This window comes from Budorcas taxicolor, chromosome X (genome assembly GCF_023091745.1).
Source record: "Budorcas taxicolor isolate Tak-1 chromosome X, Takin1.1, whole genome shotgun sequence".
Lineage (NCBI taxonomy): Eukaryota > Metazoa > Chordata > Mammalia > Artiodactyla > Bovidae > Budorcas > Budorcas taxicolor.
Genome location: NC_068935.1, coordinates 73931854 through 73954578, shown reverse-complemented (window position 1 = coordinate 73954578; position 22725 = coordinate 73931854). Strand labels below are relative to the sequence as shown.

The following is a 22725-nucleotide window of genomic DNA, read 5'->3' as shown; positions in this document are numbered from 1 at the left end:
AAGACTCATTAGGAAGATTAGATTTGAGTAAAGACTTGAAAGACATGAAGAAGTTAGCTAAGTAGATATCTAAGAGAAGAAAGCACTAAATCAAGGGAATAGATGACCTAAAAGTGCTGGGATGGGAGTAAAATGAGGTGAGAGAAAAGAATGCTAACCGTATTATATTAGTAGTGTATTTTCAGTTGGGCAAGTGGGAACGTTGAAGGATTCTTTTTTCTTTTTCTTTTAACTTAAAGTTTTTGTTGTTTTTTGTTTTTTAAGTTTTTATTCTATATTAGAGCATACTTGATTAGCAATTTTGTGTTAGTTTCAGGTGTATAGCTAAGTGATTGAGTTATACATATACATGTATCTATTCTTTTTCAAATTCTTTTCCCGTTTAGGTTATTACAGATGCTCCCTGTGCTATACAATGGGTCCCTATTGGTTATCTGTTTTAAATATGGTAGTGTATATTGACAATCCCAAATTCCCAATCTATCCCTGCTTCCCACCTTCCCCCCCAAAACCATAAGTTCCTTCTCTTAAGTCTGTGAGTCTGCTTCTGGCTTTGTAAATAAGTTCATTTGTATCATTTTTTTAGATGCCACATATAAATTATATGATATTTGTCTTTCTCTTTCTGGCTTATTTCACTTTTTATGATAATCTCTAGGTCCATCCATGTTGCTGCAAATGGCATGGTTCATTGTTTTTTATGGCCAAGTAATATTCCACTGTATGTACCACATCTTTATCCATTCATCTGTTGGTGAATATTTAGGTTGTTTCCATGTCTTGGCTATTGTAAACAGCACTGCAATGAACACTGGAGTACATGTAAGAGGAAGGGTTATTTCCATGGCTGATATTTATAAGTTTATTGTTTCTAATAGGAATGTAAAGAAGAAATCAAAATGGATCTGAGTATGAGTGTGAATTCTGTCACCATCTCTGTTGAGGGAATGACATGTAGTTCCTGTGTTTGGACCATTGAACAGCAGATTGGAAAACTGAATGGTGTACATCATATTAAAGTAAGTTACTCCTTGGAAATCAATACTGTTGACTGGAATTCTTCTGGGAAATTATACTTCTAACACTGAAATAGATGCAGAAACACTAACATGTATGACACAAAGACTGTCATACTTCAAACCTTGAAGCTGAGTAAATTTTCTTTGGCCCATTAACTTATTTTCTTGTTAAAGACAATAATAAATTATATATTTTTAAAATTTAAAAACATCTCAACATTGAGTCTTGATGTTATGGTTGTATCAGTTTATATTTTATAAGTATAGGTGCTGACATGAGTTTGAACAAACTCTGGAAGATAGTAAAAGACAGTGAATCCTGGTGTGCAAAGAGTCAGACAAGACTTATCGACTGAACAACAACAGTATTTTTTATTACTGTTGATGTCATATTGAACTAAAATACATGTTCTCAAAGGAAGGATTATGGGGTTTCTTTCTCTTTTATATCATGACAGTTAGTATGTTAATAATAATGTAGTCTTCCCTAAGAACGTGCATACAAGTGTAACTAATTTTCTAAACATTTTCACTTTAGTTTTTAATTGCAAAACTAAAATAGACTTTTGTTAGACTATCTCAACACATTCCTGCTGTAATTCATCTCAGAATCCTATTTAGTGAAAAAGAGTGATTTATCATATATTCTAGTTTCTCTGTAGTGAACATGAATTGTTATTATAATTATACATAAATAAGAACAGCTAAGCTTTGTTTACAACCCACTCCAGTACTCTTGCCTGGAAAATCCCCTAGATGGAGGAGCCTGGTAGGCTGCAGTCCATGGGGTCACTAGTAGTCGGACACAACTGAAGTGACTTAGCAGCAGCAGCAAGCTTTGTTTAACACCTTTTAAACACAAAGGCCAAAAGTAGCAAAGTCAACACAGGACTACCCCAAAGGAAACAAAATGATACCATGCCCCCTATATCCTGTAAAAAATGTCTTTGAATGTTTCCTGTGCTCGTTTTTTTTGGCATAGACATAGTGTGTTAAAGCAGCAAGGGGTCTTAGATATGACTTAAGTAGTCTAACCCCCTCATTTTACACATGGACAGACTGAAGCCCAGATAAGGAAGTGATTTGTGCTAAATTGCACAGCTACCTAATACCAAATAAAACTAGAACTCAAGTTCCATGATTCCTGGGCCGGAATGTTTTCTGGTCATACAGTATTTACAGATGCATTTTAATTTGCATATGGTTCTCAAATTTGTGATCTCCAATTTGTCACATAACTTCCAAAAAAAAAAAAAGCAGCCTGATATTTTCATCATCAACTTGCTTTCTACCACGAAATTGCTGTTTTAGCTCTGTGTCACTATTCTCTATATAAATTCTTCTCAGAATAATTCTAATATTTTTAGCATGAGATGCCTTGAATTATATTTTATTTTTCACTGTCTTTTTAATCTTTCTATTTCCATGTTCATAAAGGTGTCCTTGATGTTAAAGCCTTTGAGGTTAAAAATATGTTTTGATGAGGTCCAACTTTCTCAGTTTCAACACTGTTGACATTTTGGGCCGGATAACTCTTTGTCTTAGGAGAGTGCTTCAAAGGATATTTAGCAACATCCCTGGCCTCTAACCATGAGATGCCAGTACCCTCTCCTTCCACTTGTGACAACCAAAAATGTCTCCAGACATTGCCAGTGTTTCCTAGGGATGAAATTGCCCTCGGTTGAAGATCACTCCTGTAGTCCCTTCTCAGTTCAGTTCAGTTCAGTCGCTCAGTCGTGTCCGACTCTTTGCGACCCCATGAGTTGCAGCACGCCAGGCCTCCCTGTCCATCACTAACTCCCGGAGTTCACTCAGACTCACGTCCATCGAGTCAGTGATGCCATCCAGCCATCTCATCCTCGGTTGTCCCCTTCTCCTCCTGCCCCCAATCCCTCCCAGCATCAGAGTCTTTTCCAATGAGTCAACTCTTCGCATGAGGTGGCCAAAGTACTGGAGTTTCAGCTTTAGCATCATTCCTTCCAAAGAAATCCCAGGGCTGATCTCCTTCACAATGGACTGGTTGGATCTCCTTGCAGTCCAAGGGACTCTCAAGAGTCTTCTCCAACACCACAGTTCAAAAGCATCAATTCTTCGGCTCTCAGCCTTCTTCACAGTCCAACTCTCACATCCATACATGACCACTGGAAAAACCATAGCCTTGACTAGATGGACATTTGTTGGCAAAGTAATATCTCTGCTTTTGAATATGCTATCTAGGTTGGTCATAACTTTTCTTCCAAGGAATAAGCGTCTTTTAATTTCGTGGCTGCAATCACCATCTGCAGTGATTTTGGAGCCCCAAAAAATAAAGTCTGACACTGTTTCCACGGTTTCCCATCTATTTCCCATGAAGTGATGGGACCGGATGCCATGATCTTTGTTTTCTGAACGTTGAGCTTTAAGCCAACTTTTTGGCTCTGCTCTTTCACTTTTATCAAGAGGCTTTTTAGTTCCTCTTCACTTTCTGCCATAAGGGTGGTGTCATCTACATATCTGAGGTTATTGATATTTCTCCCGGCAATCTTGATTCCAGCTTGTGTTTCTTCCAGTCCAGCGTTTCTCATGATGTACTCTGCATATAAGTTAAATAAGCAGGGTGACAATGTACAGCCTTGACGTATTCCTTTTCCTATCTGGAACCAGTCTGTTGTTCCATGTCCAGTTCTAACTGTTGCTTCCTGACCTGCATACAGGTTTCTCAAGAGGCAAGTCAGGTGGTCTGGTATTCCCGTCTCTTTCAGAGTTTCCCACAGTTTATTGTGATCCACAGAGTCAAAGGCTTTGGCATAGTCAATAAAGCAGAAATAGATGTTTCTCTGGAACTCGCTTGCTTTTTTGATGATGCATCGGATGTTGGCAATTTGATCTCTGGTTCCTCTGCCTTTTCTAAAACCAACTTGAACATCAGGAAGTTCACGGTTCACGTATTGCTGAAGCCTAGCTTGGAGAATTTTGAGCATTACCTTACTAGCGTGTGAGATGAGTGCAATTGTCCCTTCTCAGAGAACGTCTATTATATACCCTTTGGCTCTTTAGTTATTATTTGATGATGGTAAATTGAGTTTCAAACAGGCTCATGTGCCCCTTTCTCTTCATATTAGCTTCTTATGGTTCTTTTTTGCCAGTGATGGGTATAGTGAACAGTGTTCTCAAACCACAGCATGAGAATCACCTGTAAGGCTTGTAAAACATAGATTGCTTTAAAACATAAAACGCCCAGAGTTTCTGTGTTAGTAGTAGATCTGAATGGGGCCTAAGAACTTAACTAAAGCTGTGGTTCTGGGACCACACTTTAAGAACCATTGTATTGCATGAGTTATACTTACACTAAAGATTATTTGTCATTTGTTTGAAATTTAATTTAACTGGGTCTGTCCTATATTTTCATTTACTAAATCTAGTTGGTAACCTACTTTGAAATCATTCCCCTTTACTTTTAGACCCTCATAAGCACTGATTTATTTATTGTTCCTATAGCTTTAATTTTAAAAAACTACCATATAAATACAATCATATAATATATAGCCTTTTGAGCCTGGCATCTTTCATTTAACATTGTGCATCTGAGATTCATCCATGTTGTTGCATGTATCACTGGCTCTTTCCTTTTTGTTTCTAAGGCGTTATTCTCTTGTGTGGATTGTACCAAAGTTTGTTTACCCATTCATCTATTGAGAGACATTGGATTGTTTTAAGTTTCTTTTGTGATTATGTAAAATCCTCTGAATGTTTACATCCAAGTCTTTGTGTGGACATAAGTTCTAATTTCTCTTAGGCAGATTCCTAGGATTGGATTTATTCTATCATGTGGTAAGTGTATGTTCAGCTTTTTGAAACACTGGCAAATGATTTACCATAGTGGCTATACTATTTTATGTTCCCAGCAGCAATGTGTGAGGATTCCACTTTTCTCACATTCTCTACAGCACTTTGTACTACCAGTCATTCTCGTGGGTATGTAGTGGTATCTCAATTCTCATTCCCTTAATGGATAATGATATTGAGTATCTTTTTTTGTGCTTCTTAGGCATTTGTATACCTTCTTTGTGAAATGTCTGTCAAACCTCTTGTGAAATTTTTAGCTGCATGTTTCGTTATTATTCAATTTTGATTGTTTTCTATATATTCTGAATATGTCTTCTCTTAGATATGTGTCTTCCAATTTTTTCCCCAGTCCATGGGTTGACTTTTTAATCTTTTAAAAATGTCTTTCCCAGAGCAGCAGTTTTTACTTTTGTTGAATTCCAATTTATCCAATTTTTTATGGAGCATGCTTTTGGTGTTATCACTAAGAAATCTTGACCTTACCCAAGATCACAAAGATTTTACAACTGTGTCTTCTAAAAGATTTTACCTTTAGATCTATGATCCATATTAAATTAATTTGTATACATTATGAAGTATGAGTTGAGGTTAATTGTCTTAAATATGGATGTCCAGTTTGCTAAGCAGCTCTATTTGTTGAAAGGTAATTTTTACTCCATTGAATTACCTTTGCACCTTTGTTGAAGCTCAATTTACCATATACTTATGGATATGGTATGATCTGTGTGTCTGTCCTATAAATATCACACAATCTTGATCATTGTAGCCTTGTAATGAACCTTAAAATCAAGTAGTATAATTTCTCAACTTTGTTATTTTTCAGAATTGTTTTGGCTATTCTGTTTTCTTTCCCTGTACACATAAATTTTAGAATCCGTATATAGGTTTCTACAAAAATATCGCCTGGGAGTTTGACTGTGACTGTGTTTATTCTGTCTATCTATTTGGATAGAATTAACATCTTAATAATACTAAGTATTCGCACCTTTGCACATGATATAACTCTCCATTTATTTAGGTATTCCTTATCAGGGATCTGTAGTTTTTATTGTAGAGATCCTACATATATTTTATTAAACTTATATTAAGTATTTTCTGTTTTTAGATGATGTTTAAATGGTACTTTTTAAAAAAATTCCAATTTCAGTTGTTCATTACAAACATACAGAAATGCGGTTGGTTTTTGTATGTTGACTTTGTATCCTGAACTTTGCTAAACTGTCATTAAATCTGTTAGCTTCCCTGAAGATTCTTTGAGATTTTCCACATAAGCAATTATATCATCAGGGCATAAAAATAGTTTTATTTCTTCCTTTCTATTGTATGTCTTTTATTCATTTTCTGTCTAGAACTTCCATTACAACTTTTAATAGGAGTGTTGAAAGTGAACATCTGTGTCTTGTTCCTGATTAAGGGGGAAAACATTGTCCTTCACCTTTAAGTATTATGTTAGTGTAGGGTTTTGTAGATGCCCTGTATCAGGTTAAGGAAATTCTTTCCTTTTCCTGGTTTTCTGAGAGCTTTTATTTGTAATCATGAATAGATGTTGCATTTTTTCAAGTGCTTTTTCTGCATCTAGAGGTGATCATATTGTTTTTCTTCTTTAAGGCTGTTAATATGGTGAATTACATTGATTGATTTTCAAATGTTATACTAGCCATACACTCCCAGGATAAGCCCAACTTGGTCAAAGAATACTTTTAAAGAAAAATTTCAAACATACACAGAAGTACAACTTTTACCTGTCACCGACAGAATTCCTTGCTATTTATTTTCATGACAGCATCATTTGATTTTGATAATGTATTTTGCTGATGCTTTTGAACATTTGTTCTGGGCCTTCCTGCCTGTTCTACTTTGTTTAAGGTAGAGGTCCCTGACTATGCTTAGTCACTCGGTCGTGTCCATTTCTTTGTGAACCCATGGACTGCAGCATGCAAGGCTCCTCTGTTCATGGGGATATTCCAGGCAAAATTACTGGATGGGTTGACATCTCCTCCTCCGGGGATCTTCCCAACCCAAGGATCGAACCCAGGTCTCCCACACTGTGGAAGGATTCTTTACCCACTGAGCCACCAGGAAAGCCCTGACTAATGGATTGGAAATTCCTAGTATATCTCCATGCCATTTTCAAGCGTTTTTGCTGCCCCCTGTCTACTTCCTTTTTTCTTGTCACTCTTCAGAATTCTCAGCATTGTTTGGAGCATAATTTCAGCACTCTTTCCCATGCTTCATTCAGTTTGGTTCCCCACTTGTTCTCTCCTATTTCTCTTCAACTTATATCCGAGGGCCCAAAGACATTAACAGTATCTCCTTGCCAAAAGTTTGGGAATTTCTACTATAATGATGGTACATCACCAGATGGTCAACACCAAAATCAAATTGATTATATTCTCTGCAGCAAAAGATGGAGAAGCTCTATACAGTCAACAAAAACAAGACCAGGAGCTGACTGTGGCTCAGATCATGAACTCCTTATTACCAAATTCAGACTTAAATTGAAGAAAGCAGAGAAAACCACTAGACCTTTCAGATATGACCTAAATCAAATCCCTTATGATTATACAGTGGAAGTGAGGAATAGATTTAAGGGCCTAGATCTGATAGATAGAGTGCCTGATGAACTATGGAATGAGGTTCGTAACATTGTATGGAAGACAGGAATCAAGACCATCCCTGTGGAAAAAAAATGCAAAAAAGCAAAATGGCTGTCTGGAGAAGCCTTACAAATAGCTGTGAAAAGAAGAGAAGCGAAAAGCAAAGGAGAAAAGGAAAGATATAAGCATCTGAATGCAGAGTTCCAAAGAATAGCAAGAAGAGATAAGAAAGCCTTCTTCAGCGATGAATGCAAAGAAATAGAGGAAAACAAGAGAATGGGAAAGACTAGAGATCTCTTCAAGAAAATTAGAGATATCAAGAGAACATTTCATGCAAAGATGGGCTCAATAAAGGACAGAAATGGTTTGGACCTAACAGAAGCAGAAGATATTAAGAAGAGATTTCAAGAATACACAGAACTGTACAAAAAGGATCTTCACGACCTGGATAATCACGATGGTGTGATCACTCATCTTGAACCAGACATCCTGGAATGTGAAGTCAAGTGGGCCTTAGAAGGCATCACTATGAACAAAGCTAGTGGAGGTGATGGAATTCCAGTTGAGCTCTTTCAAATCCTGAAAGATGATGCTGTGAAAGTGCTGCACTCACTATGCCAGCAAATTTGGAAAACTCAGCAATGGCCACAGGACTGGAAAAGGTCAGTTTTCATTCCAGTCCCAAAGAAAGGCAATGCCAAAGAATGCTCAAACTACTGCACAATTGCACTCATCTCACATGCTAGTAAAGTAATGCTCAAAATTCTCCAAGCTAGGCTTCAGCAATATGTGAACCGTGAACTTCCTGATGTTCAAGCTGGCTTTAGAAAAGGCAGAGGAACCAGAGATCAAATTGCCAACATCCGCTGGATCATGGAAAAAGCAAGAGAGTTCCATTAAAACATCTATTTCTGGTTTATTGACTATGCCAACGCCTTTGACTGTGTGGATCACAATAAGCTGTGGAAAATTCTGAAAGAGATGGGAATACCAGACCACTTAATCTGCCTCTTGAGAAATCTGTATGCAGGCCAGGAAGCAACAGTTAGAACTGGACATGGAACAACAGACTGGTTCCAAATAGGAAAAGGAGTACGTCAAGGCTGTATATTGTCACCCTGCTTATTTAACTTCTATGCAGAGTACATCATGAGAAACGCTGGGCTGGAAGAAACACAAGCTGGAATCAAGATTGCCAGGAGAAATATCAATAACCTCAGATATGCAGATGACACCACCCTTATGGCAGAAAGTGAAGAGGAACTAAAAAGCCTCTTGATGAAAGTGAAAGAGGAGAGTGAAAAAGTTGGCTTAAAGCTCAACATTCAGAAAACAAAGATCATGGCATCTGGTCCCATCACTTCATGGGAAATAGATGGAGAAACCGTGGAAACAGTGTCAGACTTTATTTTTTGGGGCTCCAAAATCACTGCAGATGGTGATTGCAGCCATGAAATTAAAAGACGCTTACTCCTTGGAAGAAAAGTTATGACCAACCTAGATAGCATATTCAAAAGCAGAGATATTACTTTGCTGACTAAGGTCCGTCTAGTCAAGGCTATGGTTTTTCCAGTGGTCATGTATGGATGTGAGAGTTGGACTGTGAAGAAAGCTGAGCACCGAAGAATTGATGCTTTTGAACTGTGGTGTTGGAGAAGCCTCTTGAGAGTCCCTTGGACTGCAAGGAGATCCAACCAGTCCATTCTAAAGGAGATCAGCCCTGGGATTTCTTTGGAGGGAATGATGCTGAAGCTGAAACTCCAGTACTTTGGCCACCTCATGCGAAGAGTTGACTCATTGGAAAAGACTCTGATGCTGGGAGGGATTGGGGGCAGGAGAAGAAGGGGACGACCGAGGATGAGTTGGCTGGATGGTATCACTGACTCAATGGACGCGAGTCTGAGTGAACTCCGGGAGTTGGTGATGGACAGGGAGGCCTGGCGTGCTGCTGTTCATGGGGTCACAAAGAGTTGGACACGACTGAGCGACTGAACTGAACTGAACTTAACTGATGGTAATATATGGAGGCTTTTTCTTAAATATAGTGTGAATTGCTGACTCTTCAGCATGTCTATTTTTATTGCCAGGGCTTAATGAGTCAGTGTGTAATTTTAACTGAGTTGTGTCTTCATTTGTATAACGTACTTATTGTTTTAATATATTGTTTAAGTTTTCAGCATCTTTGAAACAACTTTATATTGGTTGTGGTTCTATTTACTGGAAGTTTTCTGTAATTTTTCTTTTATTCAGTATTCATTACAATGATGACAGAAAGTTAATGCAACTTTGGAATTTGATCAGCTTGCATCAGTCCTAAAAAGGTTTTTCTTTGCCTACTTCAGATCCATATGCCAAAGATAAATTTTAGACATGCTGCCCAGAGTAGATGTAAATATTCTAAAGGGAGCTTTATCTAACTGAACATCAGATTTACTCCAGGATTTAGAATTAGGAAACTGATGGATTCTAATAATCAGAAGCTCATTACATATTTTAAGTGCTCGAATCATTAAATTGGAACCAGAATGTTTTGTGTATATCCAGATCAAATACTTATGGGAGTTCTGTCTTTTAATCTTAATCTAAACATTTAAGTTTTTACCCCGTCTTCAGAGATTTCAAATGGATTTTAGCTTTTCAGTGAAGTACGCGATTCATGCTTTCTTGTCCTTACAGTGTTCTTGTCTGTGGTTCATACGTCTCATAAGATCTTAAGCAAATTAGCTTCAGTTTGTCTTGTTTTTATTACCACAAAATTGGCTAATTAGCACATAGTGATTCTTCGTGAAATTTGATACAAAATTTTGCCACATATTGTGGTGCCAATATGTTGACAGTTATTTTCTATACCTGAAACTCTACGTGTTTTTTTCAATGTCATCTTGGCCAGAGAGGGCAAAGTAAACTGTATCCATTTTACTATTTGTTTGGGAAGAAAGTAGTGTTTCTCATTTGCTTACTAAACTACACACTCTGGTCAGATGAGACTATGTTGATGGTTGTGGCAGGAAAATCTTTCTTTACACAGTGAATATGCCTTCTGTTGAGTTTTCTGTCCTGTAGGTATCCATGTGAATACTTACATATGAAGTTTTCACTTTCACATGCTCCAAATGTAGGGTTTCCTCTGATTCTCCAGGCAACGACACTGGAGTGGGTTGTCATGCCCTCCTTCAGAGAATCTTTCTGACCCAAGAATCAAACCAGTGTCTCTTACATCTCCTGCATTGGCAGGCAGGCTCTTTACCACTAATGCCACCTGGGAAGCCCCATTTACCATCTATCTTGGCATAACTACAGTCTTAGAGGCTTCCTCATTGCCTCCTCCCCTCCTCCCTGCCCTAAGGACATTGCTGCCTTTAATTTGTTTTGAGAGAGAGCCAAGTTGGAAAAGCTGAGAGATGACAGGTAACTTTTATTAACTCTACTACAAGTTTCCGCCAAAGTGTTTGTATTCAGAATACTCAAATTTATAAAAATTATTGAAATTTTTCACTAATTGTAACTGTCCAAAAATCAGACAGATATTTTTGCAATTTGTTAATTAGAAAAGAGGATGGCAAAAATAGCTCTGCAACCTTTGGTCCCAAAACTTTAAAAATAAATAATTTAATTTCAGTGAATAAGTGTGACATATGTACTAGACTTATCCTCAAATGAAACCAGTTAAACTTCTCCACTTGAACTGAAATGGCTGGTGCTAGGGGCCAGGAAAGATATAAGCATCTGAATGCAGAGTTCCAAATAGCAAGGAGAGATAAGAAAGCCTTCCACAGCAATCAATGCAAAGAAATAGAGGAAAACAATAGAATGGGAAAGACTAGAGATGTCTTCAAGAAAATTAGAGAAACCAAGGGAACAATTCATGCAAAGATGGGCTCAATAAAGGACAGAAATGGTATGGACCTAACAGAAGCAGAAGATATTAAGAAGAGGTGGCAAGAATACACAGAAGAACTGTACAAAAAGGATCTTCACAACCAAGGTGATCACGATGGTGTGATTGCTCACCTAGAGCCAGACATCCTGGAATGTGAAGTCAAGTGGGCCTTAGAAAGCATCACTACGAACAAAGCTAGTGGAGGTGATGGCGTTCCAGTGGAGCTATTTCAAATCCTGAAAGATGATGCTGTGAAAGTGCTGCACTGGATATGTCAGCAAATTTGGAAAACTCAGCAGTGGCCACAAAACTGGAAAAGGTCAGTTTTCATTCCAATCCCAAAGAAAGGCAATGCCAAAGAATGCTCAAACTACTGCACAATTGCACTCATCTCACATGCTAGTAAAGTAATGCTCAAAATTCTCCAAGCCAGGCTTCTGCAATACATGAACCGTGAACTTCCTGATGTTCAAGCTGGTTTTAGAAAAGGCAGAGGAACCAGTGATCAAATTGCCAACATCTGCTGGATCATGGAAAAAGCAAGAGAGTTCCAGAAAAACCTCTTTCTGCTTTATTGACTATGCCAATGCCTTTGACTGTGTGGATCCCAATAAACTGTGCAAAATTCTGAAAGAGATGGGAATACCAGACCACCTGACCTGCCTCTTGAGAAACCTATATGCAGGTCAGGAAGCAACAGTTAGAACTGGACATGGAACAACAGACTGGTTCCAAATAGGAAAAGGAGTACGTCAAGGCAGTATATTGTCACCCTGCTTATTTAACTTCTATGCAGAGTACATCATGAGAAACGCTGGGCTGGAAGAAACACAAGCTGGAATCAAGATTGCCAGGAGAAATATCAATAACCTCAGATATGCAGATGACACCACCCTTATGGCAGAAAGTGAAGAGGAACTAAAAAGCCTCTTGATGAAAGTGAAAGAGGAGAGTGAAAAAGTTGGCTTAAAGCTCAACCTTCAGAAAACAAAGATCATGGCATTTGGTCCCATCACTTCATGGGAAATAGATGGAGAAACCGTGGAAACAGTGTCAGACTTTATTTTTTGGGGCTCCAAAATCACTGCAGATGGTGATTGCAGCCATGAAATTAAAAGTCGCTTACTCCTTGAAAGGAAAGTTATACAGCATATTGAAAAGCAGACACATTACTTTGCCAACAAAGGTCCATCTAGTCAAAGCCATGGTTTTTCCAGTAGTCATGTATGGATGTGAGAGTTGGACTGTGAAGAAAGCTGAACACCAAAGAATTGATGCTTTTGAACTGTGGTGTTGGAGAAGACTCTTGAGAGTCCTTTGGACTGCAAGGAGATCCAACCAGTCCATTCTAAAGGAGATCAGTCCTGGGTGTTCTTTGGAAGGAATGATGCTAAAGCTGAAACTCCAATACTTTGGCCACCTCATGTGAAGAATTGACTCACTGGAAAAGACTCTGATGCTGGGAGGGATTGGGGGCAGGAGGAGAAGGGGATGACAGAGGATGAGGTGGCTGGATGGCATCACCAACTTGATGGACCTGAGTTTGGGTGAACTCCGGGAGTTAGTGATGGACAGGGAGGCCTGGCATGCTGCGATTCATGGGATCGCAGAGAGTCGGACACGCCTGAGAGACTGAACTGAACTGAGGAACAGATTAGAAGCTAAGTCTTACTAATTAAGTGTGTGCTAATTTCAGTAAAGCTATGTTAACCATCTAGAAACTAGTTCACATAGTTTTTCTCCAAATTACTTAGGTTCTTATTGTCTATGACAACTAATACATTTTCCAAAACCCTCAACTCTGTGACAAACTGTTTTAAATTATTAAATTTATCCTCGTTATCTATGTAAAACTAAAGGATGAGATTCTGTTTTGACATTTGCAAGTACATTCCTGTATAAATTTTCCTCTAGAGACTTATTGTACCCCACTCATATGTAAGGCTGCTATGTTTACTGCATCTTCCCAGAATTTACCGCTGCTTAATGGCCTATCTAAAGTCAGAAAAATGTAATTAAATTGTATTAAGCTGTACAAGAAAAGTAGCAGAAGTATAACATGAAAGCACTTTGTGTTATCAACAATGATTTATATGGATCCTAGTGACAGATACTTAAGGCTATAGTTTCCAGAGTACATTCATAATTTGTTTGCTAAAAATGAAGGTAGACATGCTTTTTCTACCTTTTCTAGCTCTGCCTTTACAGTCAGAAGCCCATATGATACAGAGTATACTAGTAATCCTTCTTTTCTCCTTCCTTTAAAAAGTATATTACTAAGTGTTGTTTTCTAATCCCAGAGACAGATTTTTGGTGACGTTAAGCTTAAGTTACAGAGCCTGCCACTTGCATCTACCCCTTCTAAGACCTGGAAGGAATCGTAGCAATGTTCCCATGGTTATCTTTTTCTGTGAAAGTAAAATAATTTAACCACAATCCTCTAAATCCATTGTGCACTTCCACTTCGACCCAGCTCTTTTAGACTTCCCTTTTATGTAGGTAGTATTGGATGTGCCATAGGCATTTTGGGGATCTGATTAATAGGTTGAATTGAGGATATGTTTAGTTTGGGGTTAAGGGGCTGTAAGGGGCTTCCCAGGTGGTGCTAGTAGTAAAGAATCTGCCTGCCAATGCAGGAGACACAGGAGATGCAAGAGACATGGGTTCGATCCCTGGGTCAGGAAGAAGGGAATGGAGAAGGGAATGGCTACCCACTCCAGTATTCTTGCCTGGAGAATTTCATGGACAGAGGAGCCGGGCAGCCTGAGCCATGGGGTCGCCAAGAGTCGGACATGACTGAGCATGCGTGCACGCAGATACACACATGGTTCTTAGTTGCTTCTGTGTATAATGAAATTTGTGCTACAGGTTCTGGTAGGATAATGTCCTTACCACCCATGATGCCAACACACCAGGGTCATGGCATAAAGGAGTAGGGCTTAGTGTAAAAGTGATAAATGAGTGTTATCAATTCAAAGAGTATTTAAAACTAGTTCACTGCACAAGTAAACTTTTCTGAAATGCCCAGAGATCTTATTGTTCATATATGAAAGAAACTTGATAGTTTCCCCAAATTTGACAATCATATATAAAATGATTTTACAAAATCACTGTTAAATGGAGCAGCAATCAAAGTAGATATATAGCCAAACATGTAGAAGGAGAAAATATTGTACAGGTATAGGAGGTATTATTAATAAAAAAAAGTTACTTTAATGGATTTTATAGTATTTGGTAAGTTTCAAAAGTTTATAACTTGTAATTTTGATACTCATTTAGAATATTTGCATTTGTACAGATGTTTTTTCATTTATAGTTTTGTGCTATTTTCCTTAATGAAGGTCCCTCATAATGCTTACATTTCAGAGGCAACAAAAGGTGAATTCACCTCTTTCTAGGCACTGTATGGAAAATTGTCCTTGTCCGAACATAATTTATAGTCAGAATGCAGCTTAACATGTTAACACATAAATATTGGTCACTTCTCAAAGACTGTTAAGGTTTAAATTTTCTGGATCATAGTTTCTGAGATTATAATTAAGACTAATGTGTAGTCAATTCAGAAACCAGATTTGAAGAGGACATTGTTTCAGCTAAGTCTAGGAGCTGTTCGTTGTATTTGGAATAAAACTCTGATATGAATTAATATAATTTTGGTGTTAAAGTCGAAGAGATGTTTGTTGTGTTTGGAATAAAACTCTGATATGAATTAATATAATTGTGATGTTAAACTGAGTATGATTGTTTTATTTAAAAAATGTTGCAGTGGAACAGATTAGAGATTTAATTAACGGGATTCAAGGCAAGTGAATAGTCAAGAAGTCTTTAATTTTGAAATAAGAATGAATATGATTATACATCTTGCAGCTTCAGCATTTAAATATATTTTGGATATTATATCTTAAATTGCAAAGTTTATAAATGAGTGTTATACTCTTGTTCTGCCAAGACTGTAGACTTTAAAGAGATTAACTTGAAGCTTTATTTAATTGCCACAGTTGTCTGTTCAGGGGGAAAATAAAATGGCTAGATAATGTGAAAGTCTTTCTCTGAGATTGGCCTTTTTGAAAGTGGTAATGTAAAATTAAATTTAATTAGATATAAGCACCAAATGGCTCTAAAGGTTAATGCCTTATTAACAGAGTACTTTGTCCTTGAAACTTAACTGCATTTTGTGTGCTTTTTCCTTTACTCAGATAAAGGCTGCAGTCCATTTTCCTAACACAGACTATCCTTTAAAAAAATGACCACTTAGGTAATTCCCTTGCAATTCAGTGGTTAGGACTCACTGCTGAGGGTCCAGGTTTAATCCCTGGCCAGGGAACAAAGATCACACAAGCTGCACAGTGTGGCCAAAAAAAAAAAAACAATCTAGATGCTAGCAGTTACCAAATTCATCCTGTGGATCAATACATTCCTTACTCCCCTTAATATTAACTATTTTTTAAAATTATTGAAAAAGTAACATATGTCCAGAGTAAAATCCCCTTCCAAAAGAAACCAGTTATCAGTTTCCTATGTATGAATTCTCCTAGAAATAGACTGAATATAAGATGAATAACATTTGTAGATCTATATGCTGACTGAACAACCTAGGTTTGAACTGCACAGGTCCACTTATACACATTTTTTCAATAAATATGTGTTATAGTACTACATGATCTGTGGTTGGTTGAATCTGAGGGTGTGGAACTGAGGATATGGAGGGCCAAATGTAAAGTTATACATGAGGTGGGTGCCCTCACCCTCATCTCCTTGTTGTTTAAGGGTTAACTGTGTATATATGTGTGTGTATCTCCTTTGTATATAAATGGAAGCATACTATATACATACTGTTCTAACCTTGCTTTTTTTCACCTAGCAAATACATCTTATTGTTTCTTGTCAGCATATAGAAATCCATCTTTATTTCTATTTGGAACTTTTTCCCTTTAACATTTGGTATGGCAAATGATGATAGTGCATTGAACATTTCTTTTTTTCAAATGCTTTATTAGAGTAATATAGGCATTTTGCCTTGTATAAATTCTTAGGTAATAAATGGCCATCCATGAAGATGTAGAATCAGTTATTCAAACAGGCTTAGGTTTCTGATTTAGTTGAACCAAGGATCAAAGAAATATCAAATCAAAGGTTAAAAACTAGCAGTAGAGGAATCATGTAAAGAAGGACTTTTACTATTTCCTTTCTTTGTATATAAATTTTTATAATGAATAGTCATTCATTAGTTGCATAATTTTTGAAGAAAATGAAATTATATTAGTAATGAAAATTTGGACAAAACACTCAATTTATAGAAAAACAATACTACAACTTAAACTAACAAAATCTCCACATCTTTTTCATTTTCAAACATTTGACCTTTGAATTTTTAGAGTGGTTTTGGGCTGTTGTCTTAGTCTCTAAGAATTGTCTTTTGCTAGTTCGTACATTGATTTAAAATTTTTAAGTTGTAACTTTTATTTAGGTTGGTCAAATTGGATAAATATCAATAGAATTTGATGCCTTCCTCTTATACTTTAATTTTCAGTATCTTTTATTGAAACATCAGAGTGTTACTCAGTTAATATATATATATATATATTGTTTTTTCAGCAAACAGTAATAAAATTTATATTGAGACATGTAATATAAATGGGATTCCTATTGTGTATTTTATATAGTATTTAGTTGGCAAAATATATTGTATAAGAAGAATCAGACATATGAGAAATTCAAGATTATTGATGAATCATTTTACTTTTCTGAGTTTAGTCTCTGTAGAAGGACAGGATCCTTTCAAGCTCCTGCAAAACCTCTGAATCCCTCTATATTGAGTTGTTATGAAAATGTTAGAAAATAGGCTTTAAACCATTTGAAGATTTCCCCACTGGCTTGTAGCATGGGGGAAAAGCAAGAGAGTTCCAGAAAAACATCTATTTCTGCTTTATTGACTGCCAAAGCCTTTGACTGTGTGGATCACAATAAACTGTGGAAAATTCTGAAAGAGATGGGAATACCAGACCACCTAACCTGCTTCTTGAGAAATCTGTATGCAGGCCAGGAAGCAACAGTTAGAACTGGACATGGAACAACAGACTGGTTCCAAATAGGAAAAGGAGTACGCCAAGACTGTATATTGTCATCCTGCTTCTTTAACTTATATGCAGAGTATATCATGAGAAACTCTGGACTGGAAGAAGCACAAGCTGGAATCAAGATTTCCGGGAGAAACATCAATCACCTCAGATATGCAGATGACACCACCCTTATGGCAGAAAGTGAAGAGGAACTAAAAAGCCTCTTGATGAAAGTGAAAGAGGAGAGTGAAAAAGTTGGCTTAAAGCTCAACATTCAGAAAACGAAGATCATGGCATCTGGTCCCATCACTTCATGGGAAATAGATGGAGAAACCGTGGAAACAGTGTCAGACTTTATTTTTGGGGTCTCCAAAATCACTGCAGATGGTGATTGCAGCCATGAAATTAAAAGATGCTTACTCCTTGGAAGAAAAGTTATGACCAACCTAGATAGCATATTGAAAAGCAGAGACATTACTTTGCCGACTAAGGTCCATCTAGTCAAGGCTATGGTTTTTCCTATGATCATGTATGAACGGGAGAGTTGGACTGTGAAGAAGGCTGAGTGCCGAAGAATTGATGCTTTTGAACTGTGGTGTTGGAGAAGATTCTTGAGAGTCCCTTGGACTGCAAGGAGATCCAGCCAGTCCATTCTGAAGCAGATCAACCCTGGGATTTCTTTGGAAGGAATGATGCTAAAGCTGAAACTCCAGTGCATTGGCCACCTCATGCGGATAGTTGACTTATTGGAAAAGACTCTGATGCTGGGAGGGATTGGGGGCAGGAGGAGAAGGGGACGACCGAGGATGAGATGGCTGGATGGCATCACTGACTCGATGGACGCGAGTCTGAGTGAACTCCGGGAGTTGGTGATGGACAGGGAGGACTGGCGTGCTGCGATTCATGGGGTCTCAAAGAGTAGGACACGACTGAGCGACTGAAGTGAACTGAACTGACTGAATCTGAATTTATTATGTTGATGTATCAATTAACTCCTGAGGGGATAAAAGAGAATTTCAGTGTGCTAAAGCAAAGTACCTTTCCCAAAGTGACTTTTAAAAATGGGGAAATGTTAGAATATAGAATATAATTGTCAAATCTTGGTAAAAACCTAAGGAAATACGTTCTGTTAGTCATTTATTAATTTAAACTGGTATGGGAGAAGATAAGAAATGTAGAGGGGAAAAGTAAACATAGAACTAAAATTTAGTTCACACACTAGAAATATTTCATACTTATCAGGTATTTTTATTTATAAGTCACAAGTTGTTCAAATCACAGGCATAGAATTTTGGTTTTTCGAGGAGATCAAAGATCATCTAGCCTCATCATGTATAAGTGGAAAGAGTATGGACTTTGGGGTTACAGAGACCTACATTTGAATTCTAGCTCTTTCATTTTCTTGCTGAATTTCTTGAGCAATTTATTCAGTGTCCTAGCCTTCAGATAGGAAGTTGGATCACCTTTTATTATCAGATGAGAAGGAATACACAAAAGAAAATATACTAATGACAACCCAAGAAGTGGTAATAACACAGTTTTTAGCTTTTATAGAAAATTAGAAGTCAAAAGAACTGTCTTTCAAGAAACTTAAGCCCTTAGATTTGTCTTAAGTTTCTTGCTTGAGAATAGATGATGCAGCCTTTTTATATTTATGGAAATTATACAGAAATTACATACAGATAAAGTATATGATGCTTGAATTTCATGTTTTAGACATTTCAGTAGACAAATAACTCCTTATGCATTAAAATAATGGATCTTTACAGTATCTATGGACAGCACCCTCTACCCCACTGTTAATACTGTTGAGGCCACAGAGTATATTTGGTTTCTTTTCTTCTTTCACTCCTGCTGCTGCTGCTAAGTCGCTTCAGTCGTGTCCGACTCTATGCAACCCCATAGATGGCAGCCCACTAGGCTCCTCTGACTCTGGGATTCTCCAGGCAAAAATACTGGAGTGGGTTGCCATTTCCTTCTCCATCTTTCACTCCTACCTTTATCTAAATATAGTGAACAGTGCTCCATCTTGAGTCCTTCATAGGAGCCACATTTATAGATTGTAGACTTTTGGATGTTTATTTTCAGGGGAACTATTGATAAAATAGAAACGTAGTTCCCCTGGGAAAAAACAAAACAACATTGATTCCTAATGAAAGATTCTGAGAGGAAAAACAAGCAGTCGAAACTTTGGAGCACTGTGGGGAATAGGCGAAGGTGGTTTGCATTGGTGGTGTTCAAGGAGAGTGGCACAGACCCAGAATCAGACAGATTGCTCCCAGCAATTTCCAGTTCTTTGGAGTCTGTGCTTGCTTTTACTCACCATTGGATAACTAGCACGTGATAGGTAATCAGTAAATGTTTGTTAAATAAATAAGTGCTATTTTAGCTTCCTGCTCAAGGATTTGGCATCCAGAATAGTATTGTGATAAACGCTTGGTGAATTTCCTCTTACACAAAGGTGCTGCCTGTTTTTGTTTCCTTTGAGACCTTGGGCTTGAAAAATCTCTTTGATATCTAACATTCAGAGGAAAAGTCAAGTGCTGTTATCCCAAAGGGGAACATTTTTTTTGTGCTAGGTATGGCTGACCTGGCCTTAAAACACACAAATAGAAGTTACTGAATAAGGAAGTGTTTTCTGGTTTGCAGCATGAAAACAACATAGGGTAATACAACTTTTTTGTATAGTATTTTATATACATAGTTTCCTTGGTTTTTTTTATGTCTTTTATATCTAGAAGACAGGCTATGGCAATAAAAAGTATAGCAAATCATTGGATGATAAAGTGATTTTTGCTTTTAAAAATCAATTTTCACAGCACTTCCTCATTGGGTACGTTGGTAAATTGAAATTTGGCAGGAGTTGGGGATTAGCTCAAAATCAGGACTTGTTTATGAGATACCAGATATATTTAAGCCTAGAGAGGGAAAAATCCCCTTCCCTTTTTAAAAGTTTGGCACTTGATCAGAAGTAGAGTAATACATAGAGCAGTACTGTCCAATGGAACATTCTGTAATGGTGAAAATGTTCTGTATTTACTCTGTCCCTTGTGGCAGCCACATTGGCCATTGAACACTAGAAATGTGGCTAATGCAATTGAGGAACTGAATTTTTTAATCTTTTCATTTTTGTTTTTAAAATTATACTCCCAAATTGACTTCTTTTGGGCATACAGTTCTATGAATTTTTTGTTTATTTGCTTGCTTTTTTTAGGTTTGGTTAATTTTAACGCATGTATAAATTAATTTGGAGAAGTAAATGGCAACCCACTCCAGTACTCTTTCCTGAAGAATCCCATGGACAGAGGAGCCTGGCAGGCCACAATCCATGGGGTCGCAAAGAGTCGGACACGACTGAGCGACTAACACACATAGATTAATTTAACTACTCCAAGCCAGGACAGCACAGTTCCATCACTCCAAAATGATTCTTCTCTAAATGCAAATATAACTATGTCATTCCCCTGCTTAACTTTTCCATGACTCTCTATTACCTATAGAATAAAGCACAGATGATTATTGGCATACAAGAGCCCCCATGATAAAGCAGTTGCCTAATTATGCAGCCTTTCATTTTTCTCTACTTTTGGGTTTACATTTGTCATGAGTTCCCTGCTTCAAATGTCCTTGCTAATTTCTGTTATTCCTTTAACATTCAGGTATTATCTCCCCTAAGAAGCTTTTTTGACACACATTCCCTGGGATGAATGGGTGTTCATTTTTTCTGTCCTCTTTTCTAGCATTGCTCCCTGTGACTATGTCATGATCAGCTTTGTATCATGAGAATCTTAGTTCCTGGCACATATAATAAGTGTTTGATAAATATTAGTTTTTCAGTGTTTACTTTTATATGACTTACTGCTTCAAAGAACTACTTTCCTGTTTACTCATATGATCCTTATAACAACCCTGGAAGATAATAGAGCACATTTCTTCATTTTTCTGATGGTAGAGCTAGTGAGTGTGGTTAACTTGTAAGTGGAGAATTGACATTGGAGCTCAAATCTTCTGACTCAACCAAGTTTTGTGTGTGTGTGGGTGTGTGTATGTGACTACTTCATAAATCTTTATAACCCATGTGTTACCCAAAGAGATGCAGGGTAAGATGTCCAGGTAGTAGTTAAATTATATTCAGTTGCTGAGCTTTAAGAATACAATCATTATTTTAATAATCAAATCAGGAAAAATTATAAAGATGTTCTTATTTTGCACAAAAGTAATACTGGACTATAGTAGAAGGTTATAGAAATACTTGCTAAAATCAAGTGAAAGGAAAAAAAAAATAAAATCAAGTGAAAGAAAAAAAAAAAACCTATGAATATTGTCTTCATAAACCAGCATGTTTATACCTTTTCTTGCAACAAGTTTATCTTAATTGAACATTTTAAAACTTTAAACTTCATTTCCAATTTGTTTTATGTAGGTGATCCTCTTTCCTGAAATTATCTTTTGAATTGGTAGAGTGCTAAGTGTTGGAATACTTTGTGAAAGGAGATGAAGAGTAGTTTGTTCTCTGTTATGAAATTCTAAGGTGTGTTTGTCTGTGCACATTTCAAATGCCTAATCATTACCTGAGTCAAGTACACCTACATAGAGCTTTACCATTCCTGTAGGTACATAAGACATTTTGTGCTGCTTTCTAAAGAGAATAGGAAAGATGAGAACTAATAAAGAAACTCTATTTGATTTAATTGTTTGTTTCATTCTTGATGGTGGTGTGATGATTGATAATTTTAAGTTCCATATCATAAAATTTAATTAAAATGACTTCTGCAATTTCTTTCCAAAAGGTTTCACTGGAAGAAAAAAATGCAACTATTATTTATGACCCCAAACTACAAACTCCAAAGACCCTACAGGAAGCTATTGATGACATGGGCTTTGATGCTATTCTCCACAATCCTAAGCCTCTCCCTGTTTTAACTGAAACTGTGTTTCTGACTGGTACTGCTTCACTGGTTCCGCCATGGGACCATATCCAAAGCACATTGCTCAAGACCAAGGGTGTGACAGATATTAAAATTTCCCCTCAGCAGAGAACTGCAGTGGTGACAATAATCCCTTCTATAGTGAATGCCAGTCAGATAGTAGAGCTGGTTCCTGATCTCAGTTTAGATACTGGAACTCTGGAAAAAAAGTCAGGAACTTGCGAAGATTATAGTATGGCTCAACCAGGTGAAGTCATGCTGAAGATGAAGGTGGAAGGGATGACCTGCCATTCATGTACTAGCACCATTGAAGGAAAAATTGGGAAACTGCAAGGTGTTCAGCGAATTAAAGGTAGTATGACTGATACTGTTTATTTGATTGCTTTGTAAGGCTTGGTTTTCTGTTTTGGTCTTTTA

At 37.2% G+C, this 22725-nt stretch overlaps 1 protein-coding gene across 1 annotated transcript in view; it reads left to right on the top strand.

Moving 5' to 3' along the window:
- The first annotated feature begins 899 nt into the window (after window positions 1–899).
- ATP7A (ATPase copper transporting alpha) overlaps window positions 900–22725 on the top strand; it is a 74755-nt gene continuing 52929 nt past the window's right edge. The window contains exons 1-2 of the mRNA XM_052662806.1: window positions 900–1019; window positions 22171–22660. Coding sequence (XP_052518766.1) covers window positions 900–1019; window positions 22171–22660 — 610 coding nt within the window. The remainder of the gene's footprint in view (window positions 1020–22170; window positions 22661–22725) is intronic.